General features: G+C 32.9%; 2 protein-coding genes across 2 annotated transcripts; one reads left to right on the forward strand and one right to left on the reverse strand.

Moving 5' to 3' along the window:
* Window positions 1-211: 211 nt before the first annotated feature.
* On the forward strand, window positions 212-742 carry LOC136211560 (stress-induced protein KIN2-like). The gene is made up of 3 exons (XM_066002725.1): window positions 212-316; window positions 414-482; window positions 590-742. Exons 1-3 carry the CDS (start codon window positions 260-262, stop codon window positions 662-664), a joined length of 201 nt encoding a protein of 66 aa, XP_065858797.1. The 5' UTR covers window positions 212-259; the 3' UTR covers window positions 665-742.
* Window positions 743-5,579: 4,837 nt separating this feature from the next.
* On the reverse strand, window positions 5,580-6,541 carry LOC136218714 (uncharacterized). The gene is made up of 4 exons (XM_066005779.1): window positions 6,533-6,541; window positions 6,166-6,309; window positions 5,827-6,027; window positions 5,580-5,745 (listed from the first exon to the last, which is right to left on the reverse strand). The coding sequence occupies exons 1-4, from the start codon at window positions 6,539-6,541 to the stop codon at window positions 5,623-5,625; spliced, it is 477 nt and encodes a 158-aa protein (XP_065861851.1). The 3' UTR covers window positions 5,580-5,622.
* Between the last annotated feature and the right edge of the window lie 12,350 nt (window positions 6,542-18,891).

Raw genomic sequence — 18,891 nt, forward strand, 5'->3', positions numbered from 1 at the left:
TATGAATGAAAAAAATAGTAATAGATTATGTCAACCTGAATGAGCCTGAAAAATAGTAAAAGATTTGGAATAAAAAAGAAGCCCTGGTTCTCAGCCTAGAAATACTTCAACATAATACATATGACATATGACATGTGGTAAGTAAAGATTGGTTAGAGAGAAGTATAAATATTCATGAAAGCATGAGGTTTTTTCATCAATATAGCAAACAAAAAAAGAACTAATTACAATTGTTTTTGAATTAAAAAAAGTAAAGAAGATGAACAATTCTCAAGATGCTAGCTACCAGGCTGGACAAGCCAAGGGCCAAGCTCAGGTTTTTATTTATTTATTATTATTTTAACATTTCTCATTTTATTATTTCAATGGAAATGTTATAATAATTATATATAAATATATTTATGATTTTATAGGAGAAATCAGGGCAGCTTATGGATAAGGCTGGCAATGCAGCTCAGTCTGTCAAGGAATCATGTCAAGAGGTTCTTTTTTCTTTTTCTTTCTGAAAATAAAATAGCATTTAATTAAATACTTGATTTTTATTTTTATTTTTATGTTTTTAACTCATTAATTAAAATTAAAAATGCAGGTTGGGCAGCAAATTAAGGAAAAAGCACAGAGTGCTACTGAAACTGTAAAGGACAAAGTTGGAATTAACAATTGATTGAAGATATTATATTTTCCCTTTTCTTGTTATTATTTTTTGTTTATTTATTTTTTTGAAATTATGAAAATGGATTAATTTTTGCTTATTGTTTCTTTATTAATTTCTTAATCTCAGTTTTGTTTTTTTTTTATATCAGAACTACTTGCCTTGCTTATTTCCGCATACAATTATCTATTACAAACAAGTTTAAGGTCTTGATTTAGGGTGTAACCGAGCCGAACTCTAGGTAGACTCGGTATTGAGTCGTTAATATCGCGAGCCGAGCTCTCTCAAATCGAGCTTTGACGAGCTTTGACCGAATCGAGTTTTGACCGAATCTGACCGAGCCGAGGTTTTATCGAGCTTCTAACGAGCTTTAACCAAATTCATTATACATGCATAGAATAAGTAGTGTAAAAAACAGAAAAGCCTTATAACATACTTTATGTCATTTTTATGGGTTAAATCTTATTTGAGTTGTGAATTGGGATGAAAGCTAATAATAAACTAATGAAATATATATATATATATATATATATATATATATATATATATATATATAGGGGAGGGATCAAGTGAGAACCCTCCCCTAGGTGAGAACTCACCTTAGGTGAGAACCACCCCAAAACTACGTAGTTTTATACATTAAAAAAACAACAACCTATCCCAATTACAAAACTACAGCGTTTCACTCTTGCAAATTGAGGATCAACAATCGCAGATCATTCTTCCATCATCGCAAAATCACGATCAACAATCGCACCTCCTCCATCACTTCGATCTTCATCATTTTTCTGTAATTCAACCTCAGATCTTCCTCATCATCCATCGTCCTTCGTTAATTAGATCAGCCTCCTTCCTCATCATCGTTCCTCATTCCTCATGGCTCTGTCATTCAACCTCAGATCATTTTTCTGTAATTCAACCTCAGATCTTCCTCATCATCCATCCTCCTTCGTTAATTAGATCAGCCTCCTTCCTCATCATCGTTCCTCCTTCCTCATGGCTCTGTCATTCAAAAATCGCAAATCAGATTAAAAAGACAATCTACATTCAAACAAAAAGATTGAAAGCAATTGATCTCAATAGCATCAATCAGGTAATGAAATATCCAACAACTATAAATGAATATTATTCTCTGTTCTGTTTCTTATGTTTATAATTATTCAGAAATTCGTTAAATCTGAAACAAATTGGAAATAATTCAGATTCTATCCAAATGGAAACAATGGATTTGCATAAAATAATAGACAATGATCTACAGGAGAATGATGATCATCATCAAATTTCTCTGTCTTCAACTATAGAAAGAGGTACATTCCCAATTAACATTCTTCATAATCTAAAAAAGCTAGTTCCAAATAATTGTTCATGTGTTCTATAGATAATAGTACATATTATTCGTTTCTTATTTATAATTAGTTCTAAAAATTGTTGAAAAAATAAAATTGAGTATATTGAAATATATAGTTCAATACATTCTTCAAACTGTACCTAATGTTCTAAACATTTGTTCATATGTTCTATATATTATCACATATGTTCAAAAATTCAACTTAAATGCAGTGTCAAATCAAGAGCAGCCTAATGATTCTACTACTGCAATTATATCCTACACTCAACAAGTAGAATTTGGGCAGACTCCTGAAGGAACAAAAGAATGGAAGCCATGTTGCTCTCTAGAAAAAATACCTACTGTAGGAACAAAATTTAATACTATTGATGAGGGTATTGAATTTTACAAAGCATATGCCACTGAAGCATGATTTAATATTAGAAAATCTACAGTTAAAAAAAGAAAAAACTCAAATCTTGTCATTTTTCAATACTGTTTGTGCAATAAAGCAGGCCATAAGCAGAAAAAAATTGTTGAAAAAATTGAAGGACACATACCAAGAAGAAGATTAATAACACGTGTTGGATGTCAAGCGCAAATTGTTTTAAAGTACTGCAATGATGGAAAATATATTGTCTTTCGTTTAAAAGAGGAACATACACACCCGCTTTACAGTCCACGATGTATGAAATTTCAAAAACAGGGAAGAAATCTGACAATACTACACAAGAAGATGATTGTTGATAATTCTAAGGTGAGTCATATTATAAATTTAAAATGTTTACAAACATCTTTACTTGTACATTTCTAACAGTTCATAGTGAAACATAGAACATAACATCTACAATATTTCAAATTGTATTTACTTTCCTTATAAAATCTCTTAATGTCTTTTCTTTAGATGAATGTTGGACCCGTAAGAACATACAGACAAATAAAAGAAAATATTGGAGGATACAACAATGTAGGTGCATCTAAGCAGGATTTCAAAAACTTCCACAGAGATTTAAAGGCTTACATTTATGAGTCAGATGCCCAAATGTTTATTGACATTTTCAACAAGAAAAAACTTCTATGGTCTGCATTCTTTTTTGACTTTGATATGGATGAAGACGATCATCTCTGTAGAGCTTTATGGGCAGGCCCAATTTGTAGAAAGAATTATGCTCTATTTGGTGATATGGTATCTTTTGACACAACATACCAAACAAACATGTATTATATTATATGTACTGATTTCTTATTGCAATGTTCTAAATATTTATTAATGAATTTCAATATATTATTGGCATGTTCTAAAATCTTATTCTTATATTCTTAATAAGTTTTCTTATTTACAAATTTTTTTATACTATTTCCACAGATATAACATGATCTTTGACCCCTTTACTGGAGTAGACCACCACAAAAAATGTGTTACGTCCGCTGCTTGTTTCATTGCTAAAAAAGATATTGCATCATTTGAGTGGGTTTTCAAAACGTTTCTTAATGCAATGGGAAGAAATGAACCTACCTACTTAATAACAGATCAAGACCCAGCAATGAAGATTGCAATCAAAAATGTTTTCAAAAAAACAGAACATAGATTCTGCATGTGGCACATTATGAAAAAGATGAATGATAAATTAGGTAAGCATTCTAAAACTTTGTTTACAATTAAATTTTTTACTGCTTGACTGTTCTACTATATGTTTTGATCAGGTATTAAATTGTATGTTCCAATATATTATTCGCATGTTCAAAATATTTGTATATTATGAAAATACTAACTCGTTCTTTTAATAGGTCGTACAATTATGCAAGAAACCAATTTCTTAAAAAGGATTCAACTTGTTTGGAGTGTTGAGATAGAACCTGCAGAATTTGATGAAAAATGGAAAGCAATCCTTTCAGAGTTTAATTTGGAGAAACATGAATGGCTATGTCAAATATTTGAAATCAGAAAAATGTGGATTCCAGCGTATTTCAGGGACTTATTCCTAGGAGGAATTATGAGAGCTACATCAAGGTCAGAGAGTGAGAACAACTTTTTCACTGCTTTTACAAATTCTTATCTAAGCCTTGTAGAATTTTATATGAGATTTGATAGTGCAATGGATGCACAAAGGCATAACCAAGCTCATAATGACAATGAAGCCAAACATAAAAGACCTGTATGCAAAACACCAATGGGTATTAAAACACATGGAGCTGATGTTTATACAACCACTGTCTTTTATGAGTTTCAGGAAGAGGTTTATAATGGATCTTTTTTTGTGGAATAGAAGGATTCTATAAACAACCTCCTTTTGAAATTTACACTATCAAAGAGCAAAGGACATCAAAAACCTTTCAGGTTACGTACAGCAACATTGAAGACGAAACAAAATGTTCGTGCAAGAAGTTTGAGAGACAGGGCTTACCATGCAGACACATGGTGTGGGTTTGGAAGGCAAAAATGCTTGAATCAATTCCAAAAAGGTATGTGCTTAACAGATGGACTACATTAGCAACAAGTCAAAAAAATATGAATCTGCAAGGAAATCTTATGGAAGAATGTTCTGCTACAATTGATAAGAAAACATGGCTGAATCAACTATGGTCAGAGATTAATGTTTGTGTCTATTTAGCTTAAGGTAGTGAGGAAAATATAAAGGATCTTGTGAAGAAGTTTCAAGCAATCAGAATGGATTTAGAAGCTAAAAACACTCAAAAAGACACTGAGAAAAACAAAACTCGTTCAAAAAATATCAAAGAACAAAGGTACAGGTGTACATATTCCAAAAGAAAACAGTGATAAAAGATTGAAGGGTGAAAGAGAGAAAGCTGTTGAGGAAAACCAGAAAAAAAAGGTTATGCAGAGTCTGTAAACAGCTTGCTAACCATGATAGCAGAAACTGTCCAGAAAAAGAGAACTGATCTCATATATTGATTAGAACATATCATATAAGATTTAGAACATATGATATAAGATTTAGAACATATGATACATGTTTTAGAACATACGATCTTTTTTTGGAACATACAATAATTTTTTTCCAATGTAAGAAGCTGAAACATAAATTTTTTCTTATATGGTACAATATTTTGATGACAAACTGGATCTAACATGTTTATATTGCATCTAAACATGTATAGCACTAAAATTTAACTTCAACCTTCTAATGCTATTCTGATTAATTTACATATGATTACACATATTTTGTTAAACAAGCCACTAACCTACACAACTTTCCACTTTAAACAGATATATACAATCTACTCAAGAAATTCACAAATCCTACACATTCAGTTACAAAATCACAATTCAAGGTTTGGCTCAATAGACCTGATTCCACCATTAAATATCTAACTTCCATTTCAACATTCTCTGTAAATTACAATATTCATCACCTGTACCCATTTCCAATCTTCATAATTGTCACCATAATCAATTTTACTGCTGTCATTTGGTTCTCATTATATCCTTCCTTCTCAAAACTGAGATATCACATCCAAGAAAAGAAACCACTAATTCATCCAATCCAATTCAAAATATGTGTTTCAAACACTTCATTACTGTTAACAAAATCGTGCATGTTACAAATAATATATTTCATGTTCCAAAATAATATGTCTTACGTTCTAACATATATAATTACAACAATTGCAGAATATACAATTATTTTAATTGTTCATTCTTCCATTTTAAGGCCTTCTCATTTACAACAGCAACTTCTTTGTTTCCAGAATTTGACAGAATCTTCCAACAGTATTCAATTCTGAAATTCTTCAACTGATCAACCTACAATATCTCATTCATTATTACTAACATTATCAAAATAATAACAACAGCCTATAATAAATAAGATTAAAAAAAACTCACATTGTTATTTCGAACTCCAATATCCCATTCAGACTCCTCTTGTCCAAAATAGGATTCCATATGTTTCAAAAGGAAAACACCACAATCATCATTATTGCTTGACTCTTTCCACTTCAACTTCAAATGTTTTGAACCATATGCACTGATATCATTCAAGCAATTAGGGTTCTCTCTTTTTATATAAAGATAATATGCTTTCACCTGAAAAACATAGAACAACATCTTATCAATATTAAAACAAATCATCAACTACTCAGAACATACACTTAGATTTTCTGAACATGACAGTAAATATGTAGAACACAATAACAAAACTAAAAAACAGATAAGTAATATTACCAAAGCCTTTGCAAAACCCTTATATTTACTATGGACTGTTACGCCTTTATCAAGAGCCTTGTTATCAATGACGTCTATCTTTCCAGTAAAATGGTTAATAACGAAAACATAGAAATGGGCAGCATAAACAACTGGAAAGAATACCTACAAAAAAAACCATTAGCAATCATAATAATTACAAGCAACAATTAAAGTAAAACACGATTTACTTTTAATATAATTACTAAGTGATAACTCTCTAAACTGTTTATTTTAACCTCATGAAGTTCATAACTAATTCTCTCAAAAAAAACATTGTGTCTGTCGCTGTACTTGGTACTTCCAGGAACTCCTTTATTAGTACACAGTAAAACCTATACAAAAATACAACATTCATATTAATATAATCCAATTTCTTTTTAACAAAAAAATATATCAAAATGTAAAAACACATACAAATGGTAGAGTAGAGAAGAAGAATCTATGCACAGAAGTTGGACCCTTGCACTTCTCTTCAGAATTCAATATTCGAGACCACGCATCAACCACATTACTAACCAAATGATTGCTTCCTGACAAGCTCATAATCTCCTCTCTATTGATTGTGGACAAACAATCACTATACAACAACTCACTTCAAAAAGAAAAATAAAATAAAATAAAAACAATCAGTATAACTTAAAGAAAATTTAAATTAACACAAACAACATTCAATTAAGATCTTACTGTGGGTCTTCATTAGAAAAAGCATATTCAACCAACATTCTCCGCGAACTAAGCATATTGTTTAGTAAATGCTCAGACTCAAGCAAAAATGGAGACTATAAATATCCAGGCAACTTTGAAATCCTTTTTGAACGATCTCCAACACCAACTTCTTGCACTTCCTCAACTACATCTTTGCCTACTCTCCTGTTAACAACACAAAGAAAATAACAAAAGGGAACAAAATTAACCAAGTTCAAAAACAGAAACCACATACTCTTAAATTCTATTCTCATGTTCTAAAATATAAACCATATGTTCCAAACACACATACACATGATCTAAATTAAAAAACTTCTTAAATATCACTTACCTTGCATTACTATCAGAAACATCATCAGCAAAACATTCATCAAGCCCAGCAACCCCTACTCTAAACACTTCTTCAACAAACTCTTTCCGAACTTCATCCAAATCAAATTGACTATATTTCATACCACACCTACTTTTCCACTATAAAATATAAAAAAATTAAAACCATAAAACAAATTATAATTTCAAAATAATGCAACAAAACACATTTATTATAAATGGACTATACCTTTTCAGCAAACTTCAAATCCTTGTCCATCACAATATCTCTCATGAACCGCATTACAAAAAAAAACCACATGTTTTGTGATCTTTTTGCTCTGGCACACCCTACAACACAACAACCACAACATTAAAATAATGTACATCAATCTAACCTTTATGTTCTAAAAAATTTCACACATGTACAAAACAAATATACAAGTTAAGAATTACCAAAAGTGCAGTCCATTTGACTTTAACTTCATCATTCTCAGAGTATAATTGAACAGCCCTGTTAAAATAAAAATCATTAAAATCAGTAACATCATCTTAATATTCAAACATAGTTATATATCAAAATAAACTATAAACAAAATACAAACAAAAAAACATACTCATTCACAACATCAATCCATACATCTCCCTTTGGCAAACGCCTTCTCAACGGATCCAACCAATAAGCTCTAAAATTCTTCAAATCAATAATTGACAACGTCCAATGTCCACTGAAAATAATACTATTATTATTTCAAAATAAATAAAATTACTTAAAAAAATATTAAATAAAATAAATAAAACAATCATACCCTGTATTATATGGACACAAAAAGATAGACTTATCCATTGTGGACATCTTCAATCGATTCATCAACTCATTAGAGCGCTGGCTTACTGTTTTAGAACTTCCAATGGAATAAGTGTAATGAGGATCAACAAAATAAAACAATTTCTCCATTTCTCTTTTCTTCAACAAATTAAACAAGTAGCTACATAAAAACAAAAAAGAACATAGTAAGAATCAACTACAACTAATATAAATAAAACTATAACATTTCAAAAACAAAATACCTCATATAGAAAATTATAACGTTGCAAGTTATCTCTTCCATATGAACCATAGAATATATATCCTGCCTCAATAATAATGCTTTAGCAGAATGTCCAAACAACTCTTCACAAACAACATAGCTAACAAAATTCCCTTTCACCAACTCTGCATTTGCACATTTGCACAACATCCGTAACTTATCTAGAATATTTCTAGGCAAAGCTTGCAAATCTACATCCAACGCATCTTCTATCACCACGTTATCAACTTCATCATCAACAACAAACTTGTTGACAAAACAAACAAACTTAAAAAATCAAATAGGAATAACATAATCAGAAGCATAATACGTATGTTCTGAACAATAAAGCATATGTTCTAAACAATAAAGCATATGTTCTAAAATATAACAAACATTAAAAAACATAAACAAAATATAAAATAATTATTTTCACATACATTACTTCAGGATCAGACTTATTCTTCATATCTGCACCATCCGATTTCTCAACAAAATTTTTTGCTTGTGTAGATCCACCTTCAGTTCCAACAAAATCAAACAACTCTTGACTCAACAAATTAAAATTCGGAGAAGAATTTTTTCCTTCAGAATTCTTCATTAGAGTTTTACTCTCTCTCTGATCTTTCTTCTCTCTTTTAATTCTTTCAACCAACGCATCTATCTCATAAAAAAAAATCAGAATTAAAATAAGGATGACTATCTTGACTAGACAAATCACAATCAACATCTCCAGTCATTGCTGAATCTTTTTTACTTTCCGGTTTGTTCTCATTAACTACTTCTTCTTTCTCTCCTTCACTTTGAGAAACCGGATATTCATTGCCTCGAGAATATTTACTCCACAAGTTGTTGATCAGATTAGACATCTCAACACTTGTACCATCTTCACCAAAAACAACATTAGCTTCTTTCAACATAGAGTACATTTCATTAACTTTAGAACCCAATTCTTTAGCTAATGATTGGAACTTCGCAAGAAATTCCTGCATATACAAATCCATAATAAAAATCAGGGCATGTTATAAACAATATTAAGCATGTTCTAAATTTTAATAAACATGTTCTAAAATGTAATAAGCACGTTCTAAAATTTAAAAACATAGATAAAGATGTAATAACATACAAAAATTTGACCAGGTCCACTAGAAGAAGCTTCTCCACATTCCTTCCTATTCGCTCCTTCAACATCTTGATTATCTTCTCTTGGCACATTTCCTTCATCCATATCCATACTTTCTCTTACCAAATTTTCTCCCACCACTATTCTCTCTAACACAATCCCACTTCCAAAGCCCCTCATCTTTTCCAAAACCATCCTCTTTTGTATTCGTTCTTTATTCCAAACAGCTATCAGTGAAAAATCTCTTGGATTAACAACATTAGCTCGTTGAAGCCTATCAAAATAACTTATCTACAAAAAAATAACAAAAATGAACAAGTTATACAAAAATTAATAAATAAACAACAAACAAATGTTATAAAACACATAATAAAAAAAAAAGAAAATTAAACTTACCAACAAGAAAGGAAGGGGACCTGTAAAAAAAGTAGGACTCCTTTTCCATTCACTGACAGAATCCAACAAATGCTTATATGCAAAAGAACACCAATCCAAATTTGCAATCTCCTTAACATTCCTACAACTATAAAGAAACTTATAGTTCATAGACTGGTTCTTGGTAGAACGAATACAACAATTCACAACACAGAATACAAAATGCAACAAAAATTCATCACACAACGGTTTCGTCTTCAGATCATTCAACTTAGCAATCACAGTACTATTAATTGGACTCCCAATCTCAAGACCAAAATACGACCTCCATTGAGCAAAAAAATCTGAAGACTCGTCTTCACCAACATCTTGTGGCTCCTCAATCTCTACATCTCCACAAGGCAAGCCATAAACAGCCTTAAAATCATCCTTAACAAACTTCAATTCTTCACTATTATCTAGCATAAGGCTACACCTATCAACATTAAAACTATTCACAAGTTTTTCACAAAAAGTAGCATTATGAACATCTAAACTTAGATGAAAAAAACCACCAAAACCAATACGCTTAATTGCATCCTTATGAGTCTCCGGAATATCATGAAGAATACCCATAAACTGTTTAGGAGGTATTCTTTGACCAAGAGCAACCTTATTCCGTTTGGAAATATTTTCATCATCACCTACACTCAAAACATTCTTCCTCTTCTTTAAAAAACTAGAAGCAACAGACAAGTTCCTGGCAAACTTCACTTTCTTTACCTTCTTAGCATCAACATCTTCCTTTACCTTCTTAGCATTAACATCTTCCTTTAACGCATCAACCGAAGCTTCAGAAACTTGAGAAGAATCAACACCTTTACTAGATATACTCCTTGTTTGACGCCTAAATATACCTTTCCTAGATTCACTACTAGTTTGCTGAATAAACTCATCTTTCATAGATTGACTCCTGGTTTGCCGCCTCAACAAACTATTGGACGGAACGACATAACTAGACAGCAAATCATTGTCAGCAGGAATGGCTGGCATTGAAGGTCTTTTAGAGATTGAAAGTCTTTTCGAAGTCCTCTTAAATCTTTTAGAAGTATGTCTTTTTTCACTTCTATCTTCAACAGGAACAACAGGTTCACCTTTCTTCTTATTTTTTTTATCTTCATCAGAACAATATTCTTCCATAATATCAGCCAACAATTTCTGATCCACCACATTCTTGGGAAAAATCTCTTCTCCATCATTCCTGCCCATTTTCTAAAAAACAGAACATATACTCAACATTTTAGAACAAACAAATGCAAATATAAAACAAATATACAACGAAACATAAAACAAATGGAATAACTCATCAACCAAACATAAAGTAATTTAACAAAGCAATAACTCAACAACAGCACGTTTGATCAATATTTTAGAACAAAAAATGCAAAAACAGAAAACAATAACAGAACAAACTCAAAAACGTTCTAAAACTAACTACATTTGAATACAAAAAACATACAAAATCATACCACAACAAACTTTGAAAGTTCAAACAAGCGAAAACACCAAACAAACAAAAATAGTTTTAACAGAACAATAGTTCAATATTTTAGAACAAAACACATGCAAATATAGAACATACGAACATAATTTTAGAACAACATAAAAACATTCTCAAACTGAATAGATTTGAATACAAAAATCAAAGAAAAACATACAGGAACTTCTTTATAAAGATCATACAAACGAAACCCTAGAAAATCAAAAAATATACAAAATCGAACTCAAAATCAACAAAGAATATAAAACAACAAAATAAACGAAACACATAAAGCAACAAACCTCCTTCAGATGAACAAATTCACAAAAAAAAACCAAAAAACGAAAAAATGCAAACAAAAACAATGAACAGAAAAAACGAAAAAGATATGAGCAACTAACCAGATTTAAGAGGAACAAATCCACGGTAGAATCGATGAAATACAGAGCGGAAATCTTCTATAAAAACCAAAGTTGATCGACGCTAGATTAGAAGAGAAATGACAGAAGATAGAAATGAGGAAGAAGAAGAGGAAGAAGTCGAGGAACGAAGAGACTCAACTCTTCAACTTCAGAAACGCGCGCAATCAGATTACCAAAACACAACGTTTTGGTTAATGAAAAACCCCCAAAACTACGTAGTTTTGGGTGGTTCTCACCTAAGGTGAGTTCTCACCTAGGAAAGGGTTCTCACAAGAGCCCTCTCATATATATATATATAATGAAATATATATAGTAATTAAAAATAATCGAGCCTGCTCGCGAGCTTTCGAACCAAACTTAAGGAAATTCAGACTCGGCTTGTTAGTGCTCGAGCCGATCCATAACTCGAGTCGAGTCCTATCGAGCCGAGCTTTGATCGAGCTTTCACCGAACCGAGCTCGAATAGTTTGCGAACTACCAAGGCTCGTTTGCACCCCTAGTCTTGATTCCATGTGATTGAATAGAAAAGTGATTCGGAAAAACAACTCAGAATGTTCATATCTCTAAATATTAGAAACAATAAAATTCACCAGTCATAAACAGTTTTGTTGACCTACTCTAATGACATGTTAAGGCTTAATCCTGCACCATCCATTTTCTAAATGGATTAACACGAAAGGATCTATTTATAAAATAAATTGATACGAGTTGATTCGTTTAACCTGATTAACTAAATGAATAAAAAATAACATGATCCATTTAACCCATTTAATCTATTACATAAAATCAAATAAAATGATGGTAAAATCCACAGGCCCATTTACTTTTTACCCAATCTGTTAATAAACTTAATTTTAAATTTAAAAATAAAAAACCTGATAAACATAAAATTCAAACGTATTAAACTGAATTCAAAATATATTATAGGGATAATAAGGTGCAAAAATGCCTCAATCGTCTAAAATGATGCAATTTTACCCTTAACGTTGGTAGTCAAGAGCAATTTTATCCCTAATATTGATAAGTTTGATCAATTTGAGAAATAATTCACAAACTGTCTTCTCGGTCATCAATCTTGGTATTCACAATTCATATGTGCATCATTTTTATCACTAATTAGTAACATATCACAAATATAAAATTAGACGTGGAAAAAAATTAAATATAAAATAAAAAATGTATTATATTTTGTACGTGTTGGACAAAAAAAATTTAAATATTTCACCGAATTTAAAAATATTAATCTCCAATTCTATTAATAAATCACAAAAAATATGAATTTTTTTTTAGAAACAACGGATATACAATGGGTGCAGAATAAAGAACAAAATATATTGATTTTATAATAATGTCTGCAATTAACCAAACTCGTCAATGTTAAGGGTAAAATTGCTCTTAGATGTTAATGTTAATGGTAAAATTACATCATTTTAGATGTTATGGGTAAAATTGCTCCTAGCTGTAAATATTAGGGGTATTTTGCATATTGTTCCTATATTATAACACTTAAATCAGTAAATATTGTAATTAAGTACATTATTTAAAAAAGTTCAACTAAATAAGCTATTTTCAACAAAACAAATCAAAATATAATTATATTATTTAGAGTTAAGTTTAAACGGATTATTTACGGGTTGATGAGTCAACCCGTGATCTAATCTGTTTATTTTATAGATTAATGGGAACATTACATAGAAATTCATCTTTTAAAAACTATTTACAACTATGTCAAGTCATAATTTTAGATTACGTCAAACTAGTAAAATCAATACTTTTAATACATTTTAAGGATTAGAATTTATAAATTAGAATCTATAATATATTTTTTAGGGTTTATGATTTATGAATTAGAGTCTAGAATTTTTAAATTATGGTGTAAAATAATAATATATAGAAAATAATGATATATTAAGAATTAAGTTTGATAATATAACTTAGTTGTAAATTTATAATTAATTATGATATTCATGTATTTGACCCTAGATTAATTATGTGGATTCATTTACGACCCAAATTCACTCATCCTCAATCATAATTTTTAATTGCAGGATATGTGAATCTTATTATAGTGTCATGACCCATTTTTGCAGCCCCACTTTTACGACCATATTTTAATGATAAAACATTATTTACATTTTCTATTTTATGTTTTTTTTTTAAATTCTAATCTTTCCTATACTAAGTAATTGATTTATTAAGTTTTATATAATTATAAAATTTTAATTTTTTTTTTTAGTAAAGGCTGGTATCAGGTGAGACAGCAGACGGACATCCCAACTATGTTGGCACCCCCAAACAGCTATCCGTAGCATCAACCGAATTTATTAAAAAGTAAGAAAAAAAATCAAAGAAAGACAAAAATGAGTCAGAGAACCCAACTCAAGTGAAGCGATACACGATGCGACCACTTGAGTTACAAAGAAAGGAAGAAGTACAAAAAGCAGGGAGAGTGTCCCACCATGCAAGGCTGCCCGTAGTTTGCTAATGAATCTGCAACTTGATTTCCCTCACGGTAGACATGAGAAATCACAACGGACATTTAGCTCATTGAATGCAAACACTGCAGCCACGCTTGCCTAATTTGCCAAGGGACAGAGCCAGATTTGTTACGGAATAGATCCACCACGTACGTAGAGTCGCTTTCCAGCCATATATTTGTCCAACTCTGTCTGTACGTGACATTGATTGCATGAATCACGGCTTTGAGTTCAGCAAAAAAGGAGAAACTCGAGGCAATAGGGAAGGAAAACGCCCCTAGGAATGCTCCGGTGAAACTTCTGAAAATTCCACCACAACCCGCGGCCCCTGGAGATCCCATTACTGAGGCATCGGTGTTGATCTTAATCCAATTAGGTGGTGGTGGCTGCTAGGAGACAAAGATGATCCAGGGAGCCTTCGGCCTAAACTTAGAGATGCCAAGTTCAGAGAGAATCTGACACTCAACCGAAGAGTTCCACATATAGCCAATTTCCCGATGAGAAGCATCCTTGATTGCCATCCAAACTCATCTCAATGTTGTAAAGATACATGGGGTTTCCTCATCAAATACTTTCATGTTCCGTGCAGTCCAAAGTGCCCAAAAAACATGTATAATACCATCCGCCCACAAAGTCGAGATTTGTGAACTAAACCGCTGAGCTACTGCCGTCGTGACCAGCTATTGAATCGTCCCGTTAAGGCTGATTTCTCTGCCGAATAGTGAGCCTACACCACGCCAAATATACTTAGAGAAGGGGCATTTAACAAACAAATGTTCAACCATTTCAATATCAACGGTGCATAAATAACAGCGAGAAGTCACATAAAATCCTCGCAACCGAAGCTTGTCATGGGTTGGTAATGATCTGAGAAAGGTGCGCCAGCAAACGAAGGAGTGCGAAGGTAGAATTTGCGGGCCCCAAACAAAACGGCACCATGACCGCGGCTCAAAGATGGGAAAGTGCCAACTATAGAACAACTTTACAGTGAATTGTCCATTGATTGAAGGTTCCCAAGCATAAATATCTTTAATGTCTCTTCCTTGAGTTACATCTCGAATCCTAGCTTCCACCTCCATCGATAAGATAGGCAATTGATACCAATTATTCCCGTCTAAATAATCATCCACAGTTCCAACTCATTGATTCATCACCTGAACGCCCTCTAAATCCGCAATGGGAGGCCTAGTCCATTGCCCATACCAAAAGCTGAGATTAGAACGCTGTCCGATCCACCAGAAGCACGGCTAATTAGTAGAGTATAGACAGTTCTCACATTGTTCCAAACTGAAGAGTTTGCAATCCAACGATGCGGCGGTTGCGATTAAGAAACTGAGAGCGGAGGAGCCTAAAGCAAAGGGAGTTTCCTTGTACAAGACCCCATGCCATTTTACCAAGTAGGGCGGTGTTCAGAATATCCAAGTCTTTTAAGCCAAGTCCTCCCATTTCAATCGGTCTGACACAAATGTCCCAAGAAACAGTAATCAGCTTGTGATGTTCAATTGATCCGATACAAATGAAGTTTCTCATGCATCATTTCATGTGTTTGAGTAGTGAAGCGAGCCACTTATACAGAATAAACGAGTGAATAAAAGCTCAAGTGACGACAGATTTGACCAAGGCAAGCCGCCCAACCATTGATAAGCTACTTCCTTTCCATCGAGTAAAAAATATCAAAACTTTATCCATTAGACCACGCAACACTCGAGCCCTCGGAACGCCCCAGAATAGAGGGACTCCCAGGTACAGAAATGGAACTGCGCTGATAGTGATGCCCAGTAGACCAGCCAATAGGGATGCTCGCCTCGCCCCAATAGAGCAACTCAGAAAAATATTTGATTTTTGCCAATTGATGTTCTGACCAGATCGTGAACCATAAAGATCGAATGCATCCCTGATGATGTTGATATTAGAAGCTGAAGCAACACAGAATAGAAGCACGTCATCCGCATATAAAAGTGTGGTAACCAGCGACTCAAGAATTCCTCAATAATACCAAAGAGAATGGGGGATAGTGGGTCCCCTTGGCAGACCCCCCGAGTGCACTGAAAGTAACCATTACTGACATTATCCCTCAAGATTGAAACCCGTGCCGAAGATAAGATATTGAAAATCCAGTTCCTGAACTGCAGAGAGAACCCAAATGCATCCATAACCGTCAACACAAAGGTCCAATCTAGAGTGTCAAATGCCTTTTGAATGTCTATTTTCATAGCCATCGAACCCCCAAAGCATTTCTTCTTAAGCATATTTGTTCCTTCCGATACGATATTAATGCATTGATGTATACTGCGACCTGGAATAAAACCAAATTGATTGTCACTCATAATAGCAGCTACAATCCCAGATAAACGGTCCGCTAGGATTTTTGAGATAATCTTGTAACAGAAATTGCTTAGGCAAATGGTTGATAGTGATCAATTGTAAAAGCTTCTTTTACCTTTGGGAAAAGCATCATAATGCTAGAATTAACACCAGGCAATAAAACTCCAGAGTTAAAAAAGGATTCCACCATCCTACATACATCCGGACCAACAATGTCCCAGTACGATTGATAGAAGTACCTCGTAAAGCCGTATGGCCCTGGCAAACTGCTTTTGTCCATTTCAAAAACCACATGCCTAATTTCAGCATGTTCCGGACAGCGCACAAGCAGATCATGATTAGCATCAGTGACAAGTCGATGAATAACCTTAAAAACCAAAGCAAAGTTCCACTATGAGTGAGATGTAGCGTGTTGAGCGATTTCCGCAAGTGCACGGTTTCGCTTGTAGTAATAAAAAGATATCGATCCCACAGGGAATGTTTTTTCACAAAAACTTATTTTAATACAGTTTAAAGTACATCTTTAGGTTTATATTATAGAAAATCGTTTAATTGAATTGGATTAAATTGAATTGAATTAATCAGAATCAGATGAGAACTTTATGTTAGAAATTTAGAAAACAATTCTGTCTCGAGATTGGATTACAAGACAGAAACTTTAGCGTTTAAAGTAAGAAAAGCGTTAAACTTATTTGCATTAAGCAAAGATAACAACTTAAACTTTGAAAAGATTATAAGCATGTAATAAATAGTGAATTCCTTCAATTAACAGGCTTTGAATCGTAGAAATCTCTCTGGTTCGGAGAAGATTTCTACCTTAATCAAATTGGTATTTATTTCCAATAAGCCGACCTAACGATCATATCTTCCGTAAACACTAATTCTTTCAAGTGTTCAACTAAGTTTCCTTGTAACTATGTGAAATTAAATACATTTTAATGGAAACACCAGAACCTTACTTTGAAGATAATATCAAAGTAACTATAGAAATATATATTGAATTGTGTAAACGTTTTATTATAGAATTGTGAATCATAACAAGTTAACAGAGAAAAGTAAACATGGACAGCATTCTAATTAATTTGAGTTCCGGGTTGTCAATCCTTTCCTCAAACTTCGTTGGAGTTTGTCAGACTTTAGTGTCGCTTCCGCTGTCAGTTCCTCTCGTTGAATCTTCAGAATAGAGATGGTTTGTCTTCTACCAGAATGAAAACTCGTCTTCGAACAATTTCTTAATCTAAACTTAATCGCTATTGTGTTTGTAATTAATCTAAGAACAATCTTATGTACATCAAGATTGGTTTTATAGAAATGTAAACTAATCTCTGACTCTTTTCTGAGTCAGAGATTCAACATAACATCTGCTCTCTAAACTCTCATTAACCAACTCCACTCAACTCTACCTTGAAATCTGAACTTCTTCATCTATTTATAATATTCCAAGAGGTGTTTTTGAAGGATCGTATCCGTTGGTGAAGAGCCGCCTCTATCCGGATGAAAGAATGCGTCGTTTGGAAATTAACACACGTAAAATGTGTGCTGGAACCTTCGCTGCTGCTACCGAGATTCAAGAATCTCAGTCGCGACATGGGGCTTGAACGAAAGTGTGTTTTTGTGCCTGAAGGACGCGTGTCGCGACCGAGATATGGGAATTGTTGAAACACATTTCCACATGATTTTGATTTGACAAAATTATTTAAGTAGAATTAAATCTCCGTGATAAAAATATTCCAACACATTAAATTTAAATGCTTTGATTTATTTGTACTAATGTGTTTGTTCAATGTTGAGTAAAATTGAATTATAAGATTAAAGACATTAAAAGTGTAAGGCCCAAAAGCCCACAAAAGAAAGTCAAGCCCAAGTCAACAAATGAAAGCCACACGCCCCAAGCAGATCAAAACGCAGCTCAAGCTAAATGAAATGCAAGCCCAACAAGGAGAAGGATCGAGAAGCCTTCGACCAAAAGCTTCAAAACGAAGCTACTGAGTTGTGCGACAAGGACGTCAGGTCAGCGGCTGGCCTGAACAAACTTGGAGACAAAGTATTTCTACTTTGGGTAAAGTTCAGAAGACGCAGGAAGCTGTCTGGAAGACTTTGCCAAAAATGTAGAGACACTCTGACTAGCCTGACGAAAAGTAGCTGAGCACTACCGAAGACAGAAGATACAAGAATTTGATTGGTCGATGACGCTGAACACTAACTGAGTGAAAGCGACAGGAAGTCGTTTCCCTCCAACGGTTATTTCGAAATTCGAAATGACTGGTGCCTCAAGTGTCACTATAAATAGGCCTTTCAAATGCTTCATTCTATGCAGATCTTCATCAAGTCGAAACGCTGAACAAATTGATATTCGAAGTTCTGTATTAGAAAAGCAAAG

This window comes from Euphorbia lathyris, chromosome 1 (genome assembly GCF_963576675.1).
Source record: "Euphorbia lathyris chromosome 1, ddEupLath1.1, whole genome shotgun sequence".
In the NCBI taxonomy this organism is placed as follows: Eukaryota; Viridiplantae; Streptophyta; class Magnoliopsida; order Malpighiales; family Euphorbiaceae; genus Euphorbia; species Euphorbia lathyris.

Coding starts and splice junctions, on each gene's coding strand:
- LOC136211560 (XM_066002725.1), top strand. CDS start 260: ATGAACAATTCTCAAGATGCTAGCTACCAGGCTGGACAAGCCAAGGGC. Junction 317..413: donor AAGCCAAGGGCCAAGCTCAG/GTTTTTATTTAT, acceptor ATGATTTTATAG/GAGAAATCAGGGCAGCTTAT. Junction 483..589: donor TCAAGGAATCATGTCAAGAG/GTTCTTTTTTCT, acceptor TTAAAAATGCAG/GTTGGGCAGCAAATTAAGGA.
- LOC136218714 (XM_066005779.1), bottom strand. Junction 6,028..6,165: donor AGGGTTTTGCAAAGGCTTTG/GTAATATTACTT, acceptor TATGTTTTTCAG/GTGAAAGCATATTATCTTTA. Junction 5,746..5,826: donor TTGGAGTTCGAAATAACAAT/GTGAGTTTTTTT, acceptor GAGATATTGTAG/GTTGATCAGTTGAAGAATTT.